Source organism: Rhamphochromis sp. 'chilingali' (assembly GCF_963969265.1).
Source record: "Rhamphochromis sp. 'chilingali' genome assembly, chromosome: 18".
NCBI lineage: Eukaryota > Metazoa > Chordata > Actinopteri > Cichliformes > Cichlidae > Rhamphochromis > Rhamphochromis sp. 'chilingali'.
Window position 1 is genome coordinate 9920751 of NC_137945.1, and position 6624 is coordinate 9927374.

The following is a 6624-nucleotide window of genomic DNA, read 5'->3' on the forward strand; positions in this document are numbered from 1 at the left end:
TGGTAATACCACACGCACAAAGATTACACCTAACTTTGTTAGATTTTTTTGCTTGTGTTGGTGCAGCTATACAATTTGGGAATTATAATGCACGTGTATGTTTTTCTAAAGATGAATTTGATATGTCTCAAAAGCAGGAAGTCAGAATATGAACTTGAATCATTGTTTCAAAAAATAGGGCTTTATCTAGATTTCCTTTGTCACTTTTCTAGAAACAATACATGTTTTTTGCTTGACTGGGAAAAGAAAACTAATGAGCCAAGAGGGCAATGAAGGGAGCTCGTCTGATGGCCCATGAGAGCGATGATAAAAGATAACACTGCTGCTGTTTTTGCAGCAATGTGTTACATGGCGTTAAGTGGCACATGTTTATCAGTGACAACAACTGCAGTTCCTCTAATAGCCACTTGAGACCAGTTTGTAAATACCCATAGACTTCCACATTAAGAGTGTTAAAAAGCACATTTAGAGAAATACTTTTGGACTGGATTGGTTATTTCCCACTACAAGAACTACTTTTTTTATCTCACCCATTAAAGTATTAGCTGCATGGTAGCTCTGCGTGACAGCTAGCTTTCTACCTGACAACTAGGCATCTACTACAAGTCACTTCTCCTAATATGAATTGCAGAACTGGACTTCTCAGCGATGAGGTCTGCATTCCAGTTTTTTCAATAAGAGAAATACTAACATGCTACCTCTGTAGAGAGTATATAGTTACATCTTACTAAATAAGATGCCAGCATTACCTAAACCTTAGAACTGCACTCTCGAATACAAAAATGTGACACAGCAACTGAAAAGCTAGCCAAAGATGTAGCCCTCCACACAAAGCAGTCAGACAATGACACACAAGAACCACTGCTTTTTCCAAAAATTTCCAATGTCTGTCTCTGAAAACAGCGCTGAGCATAAACTGCAAATAAACAGAACATATGTTTCTTATCCAGATAACCTGTCAGCTATAAGGGGAAAACACACAGCGAGCATCACTTTAGCCTGTGGCGATAATGCAGTGCAGTTTTTATCAGAGGTTAATCATTTACAAACACCCAACAAGTGACTATTTATCTGTCTGCATCTTAGTGAAACCACCATAATTCAACAGACAGTAGCGACCATATCGACAATAGCGGCAAGAAACCGAGACTTCTGAAGGGCTATCTTTTATATACAGTCTATCTTTTAGTCATAAATCACCATGCAAGTGCAGACCATGAGGCTTAGTTGGGTATCTGTCATTGTTCACTGTGCCATGAAATGCAATAAAACTCTTGATGAGAAACAGTGAAAATTACAGTTAATTTAGGCAATTCTGGTTACAGGAAGTCTATTTTTGACAGCTTAACAATTAATGCTCCTGCAGCCTTTAGACATCAGCTGCAGATATCAGACAAAATCATAATTACGTTTAAGTATTCTCTTCCTCTTCCTAACTGCACATTTTCATTGCATGAGTGACAGTAACCGAAGTTTCAAACGATTTTGAGATGTTTTAAAGAAGAAATGATTAATCGACTGTGGTAGTCTGTCTGTTCTATACTCATGCAGTTGGTAATACGTTGTCAGTACAGAGCAAAAGGAGACTGTCAAAAAGCCTTGAGAAGACAAGAGTGAATATTTGAAAGCCTGCAGACAAAATAAAACTCCCACTCAAGCGGTCAAGAAATACACCCTCGCACAAGAAGCGAGATGGGCCCGCAGCATACCCCGAAAAGCTGAAGACAGTTTAGATAAGAGGAAGCAACACATGCAGACACAGTGAACTTTGCAAAGCTGTGTAGCCACTTCACTGGTTAATAGCGGACTTGTGTTTAGTTGTGGGTGAGTTTCAGTGCTGCTGTGGCTGATGATGTCAAGAGCAGCTGTGTGTTGCTCTCTGTAAAACATTCACTCTGGACCGGAGCCCACTGGGAGTCAAAGCCACCCACTCCAACTGTGGATCAGATCACAGGCTTCAGCAAATTCCCCCACATTAAAGAGAAATTCCAGCCGCTTTTCCGCTCATCGTTCTGCTGTCGAGCGCATCTTGTGATAAAAATCTATTAATCTCACCCCCAGCTCGAGCTGCCCCTTTCTCAGCGCTCTCATTTCCCAGAACTCCCAGTGATAACCCCCAAGTGCATTCCTCTTGGGGTTTTAGCGTAGGTGAGCAATGCTGGCAACAAAAGCAGGAAGAGAGAGAAAGCTTTTCAGTTTCAGACGACAAAAGTGAAACAGCTCTTGGCCAAACAGTATCATAATGGCAGTAGTGAAACTTGCATATATTAACACATTGCGTGTCTTTGTGTTTAATGGTTGAATGCACAAAATGTAAAGACTTTAAAAAAAAGAAGAAAGAAAGCCTTTTTATTACTAAACTTTTGAGCCTCTGAAGGTTAAAGAGAAGAATGTCTGACACTTTTTATTTTTTCCCTGATAACTGAAGCATTACACAAAGCTGCAATCCACTGTAAGCCTGATGTCTGGGCCTTCATTTTGTACGATGTGTGCAGGAACACGCAAACAAGTAAGCACGCAAGCTTTCTCAAACTATAAGGCCACTGCAGAATGGGGGTGTAGATGCCCAGAGAAAAATATGAAGTGAAACTACGAATGTAAATAAACGCAGTTAAATATACAAATACTTGTTTACTGATGCTGAAACGTTATAAAAATTGTAGGTTTTTATGTTTACCTAACTAAGAGATGACATACTCTGAGTTTAAGCTGCTCAATCCAAGGGTGATTAGATGTTTGTCAAATTAAACATCACTAATGAGTTCATTACGAATTCAAGTGCTTAAGTTAAAAATACTTACGATGTTTAGAGTCCCTTGGCACACAGTGTCACTTAGGAACTACACCCAGTGGCCTGAGCTACAAAATGTACAAGAGGCGAGCTATCTAAAGTTATCATAACTCAGGATTTTCAGTTGACTGCACTATATATACATAAACTTGATATCCTTGGTTGCTCAGCTAACTATCTTTTTAACCAGAAAACATTTGCAAAATGCTACATTTCAGGTGGTCACAGAGAGTTAGGTTTCGGTCTAATTGAATCATTCTAGCACTTCTTCAATAAAGGCTGTTATTGATATGTTAATCATCAAAAACCATAGTTGGCACTCAGGTTGTACATTCAGAGGTGTTTCTCATATTTGACCACCCTGGTGTTTGTTCAAAGTAAATGTAAAACCTGGACACAATACTCCAGGTGTAGTTCAGGACAATACCTTGGAGTTGAGTAATTAACCAATTAACTTAATAATAATTCTTAACCTGTAAACGTGCAGCAAATCGATGCCGATCCATCTTCAGTTAAGGGCGAGGTTAGGTTCATACCCTTTTTTTATTAAAGCTTTGAAAAAAAAAAAACACTGTCTAGTTTCTGAGAATATGCTTTTTTCTCTTAACACATGGCTAAATCAAAAACCAACCATGGATGAAGGGCTACAATACTGTATAAAAATTACCAGCACAGTGTCTTCTTCCAGAGAAAAGAAGCCTACTCCAACCCACCTTAAATGCTACTTAATTGGCATGTATGTTTGAACAATTAAAAGTGATTTAATGACAGCTATAAGGTCAAACATGTCCTGGCTGATTAAAAATTATTTAATTTAACTTGAGTGGATTAACAACAACAACAGATTGGTTTGTTATATATTTAACCAATAAGGCTTACTGGGTTTAAAAAAAGCTCATTTGCACTGTAAAAGGTCATATCCGTGTGCTCTTTTACTGTCTTTTTCTCTTTTAAGCAGCAGTTTGTGTGAATGAGTCATCCTCTAACCTATAAAAAGAATGAACTAAGAGACTGTGCACCGTGTTAGTGGTGAATTCTTAACCTGTAAACATTTCCCCTACACCATATTTATGATCTGTTTAAAAGCCGAACACCTTAACATAGTGACTACAGGGATTTGTGGGCCTCTGGGGTAATTTACTGCTTTCCCCAGTTGGCATTCCAGCATTGAAAGTTGTTTATAAGCGTGCTTCCCCTGAGGTCAGCCTTGTATTGTTTGTTTACGTGCCTGCAGAGAGAGACCTCCAATTTAAAAAAAAAAAAAAAAGTATTTAAAAGCTATAGGATGTAACTGGAAAATATCTGCAAAATATCTTAATTACTGCTCAGAATTGTAGAGAGTGCTGCTGATCTGTGAGTCAGCCGTTCAAATAATAAATATAAGGAATTCTTTTAGAGATTTTAAAAAAGAGGGGGGAAAGTAGCATGGAAACCAAAGTTGAACCTCCGAGTCTGCATGACGCCTGTGAGACAATCCGCTCATTTGTACTTGTAATTGATTACTCGTCCGCGGACTCTGTGGGTAATTAATAGTCATGAATTGCTGCAACAACGCAGTGCCGTGGGAAATAATGGCGATGATGAGAACGGTAAGGCCTGTTTCATCCACAGAGCTGGGGAGACTTCGTGGGACACAATGGGCAGACAGACAGAGAGCGAATGTAAACGTGTCAACATCTGCAACTCATCAATGCTACCCGGCGCTGCTTTCCTAAAATCGCTCCCGTGCGGACGCGCTGCAACTCCCACGCGCGGGCTTTCTAATCGTGAATAAAGCCTGATGTGCGAGAGTACAACCCCGAGCCTGCGGTCGCCTTCGAAACAGCCCTGCTATGCATGGAGCGACGTCAGGGGAGGTGAGGTGGGGAGGAAGGAGAGAGGCTGAACCCTGCGCGCATCTGGACCGGAGGTTGATTCCTGTCCCCATCCAGATGCGCAGAGGCACTGGAGGCTATTCTGGGAATTTCTACAAAGAACAAGCTAATAAAAAGAGAGAGAGAGGAAAAAAGCGTCACCTTACCCATTTATGTGTCCCGGTGTGCTGGTAGTGCTCCTGCAGCCTGCTCGGTAACGGGGAAGGCGGTTGTTTCAGGTATAAAGGGGGTTTGCGCCGGACCGAGCCCCAGCCTCCTGCTCGTGCTACAGATCCGCTACAGCAGCGCTGCTGAAACGGGAGGAGCGTCACACGAAACCATATTCCTTCCTCTTTTTTTTCTTTTTTTTTCTTTTTATCTCCGGTGACACGGCAGAGGAGGCAGAGCGAGTGACCAGAGACGGAAAAGGAGCTGATGAACGAATCTCTCTCTCTCCCTCTCTCTCCCGCGTTGCCTTCAATTGCACCGTGTAAACTCTGACTTCCCCATTCGTATTTAGCCACAGCAGGAGGGTACGTTATGAACACGCTGTGACGCAATGTGTTGCACCACGCGTGATGTACTCGGAGCAGATGGCGCAGGGACAAATTCTGTGTTATGGGACAGGAAATCCCAACACCCAAAAAACGCGCTGTGCAGTGCAATGGAAAGTGTAACATGGGTTTGTTTTTTGTTTTTTTGCTTGTTTTTTGTTTTTTTTGTTTTGACATCACATGTGACTACTTTTCAGTAAATATCAGAACGACGAATGGAAGTCAGGTAAGTTAAGAGAAGAACTGAGGTCTATGGAAGGATTCCCACATTTGATCAAGTTTATGTTAGAAACCTTTTAAAGCAGTTTCATCTCATACAGCCAGTTTGAATAAAAATCCTGTTTAAATACCTCAAATTTACGACATTCGCCTCATGGTAAAAAAAAATTAAAATAAACAAAACAAACAAACAAACAGTTCTTGGTGCCAAGAGTGGCACAACCAGATTTAGGAGAAAATGACTTTTTCACATGGGACCAGGTAGGTCAGGACAGCCGTTTCCCGTTATATCAAAACTGAATCAACATTTACTCAGGTCATCTTTGTCTAATATTGAGATTCATTGGATCTGAAACAAAAACGCAAAAAAAAACTTTCGAAATGCTGTCAATGCTTTTTCACATCATTGTGTGCACAGTGCGTGCAGGTGGATTTCTGACTGCCTCTATGTGTATTATATAGCTGAACACTCTAACTACTTTTACTGATAGGTTATGTAAACCTTTGACATAAATTTTAGAATTTCGACTGTTTATTCAACCACATTAGATCTGAAATGAAACAATAAAAGACAGCAGGTGAGGCCTATTTGTTTACAGATGTGCTAACTTGCCCTTCCTCTATCATTCAGAGCTGGCAGCACCTGTTGGAGGGTTGTGGAGCTATGAAAACCTGTTATTTGGGATGTCAGTGGGTGTCCCAACATCCTCGGTGTTCTGTGAGTTCTGGGATCCTACAACTATCTACCCCAGGTTTTCCACAGTCTGCTCACTTTCCTGCCCAACATTGATCATTTCTTTTCTACTGCAGCTGCTGACTGCAGCTTTCTGCCACCTCTGATGTTGTCTTGATGGTTTACTTATACTTTCATCCCCAGGTCCTTATGTGGTTTTATTGTGGACGTTCCTGCAAAGCCCCTGCTTGCAAATTCCCCTGGGAAGATTTTCTCTTTCAAGCCTTGCTGCACTACTTCCATGCAATTTGCTACGTTATACCAGAACATCTTCCTCTCAAATGTACTGTCACAAGGGACTGTGGGTTTGACAAAGTAGGTCATTTGTGTTTAGATCAGAGCCGCAAGTCTCGCCTCAAGTAGGTGATGGGAATTTCTAGAGGAATTGTAAACGGGTTGATGACCACCAACATCTTACAGTCCCCTTATTCCATCCAGTAATCTTCTGCTTCCTCTGATTTACTGCTCCATCTT

The 6624-nt window shown here is 41.0% G+C and overlaps 1 protein-coding gene across 2 annotated transcripts in view; it reads right to left on the reverse strand.

Annotated features, from left to right (window-relative positions):
• Nucleotides 1-5248, reverse strand: part of sh3kbp1 (SH3-domain kinase binding protein 1) — a 48186-nt gene extending 42938 nt beyond the window's left edge. The window contains exon 1 of one of the 2 annotated variants that reach the window (XM_080865347.1): nucleotides 4812-5248. In XM_080865347.1, coding sequence (XP_080721473.1) covers nucleotides 4812-4815 — 4 coding nt within the window. In that variant the 5' untranslated portion in view covers nucleotides 4816-5248. The remainder of the gene's footprint in view (nucleotides 1-4811) is intronic. The other variant, XM_080865346.1, reaches the window with a different exon arrangement.
• Between the last annotated feature and the right edge of the window lie 1376 nt (nucleotides 5249-6624).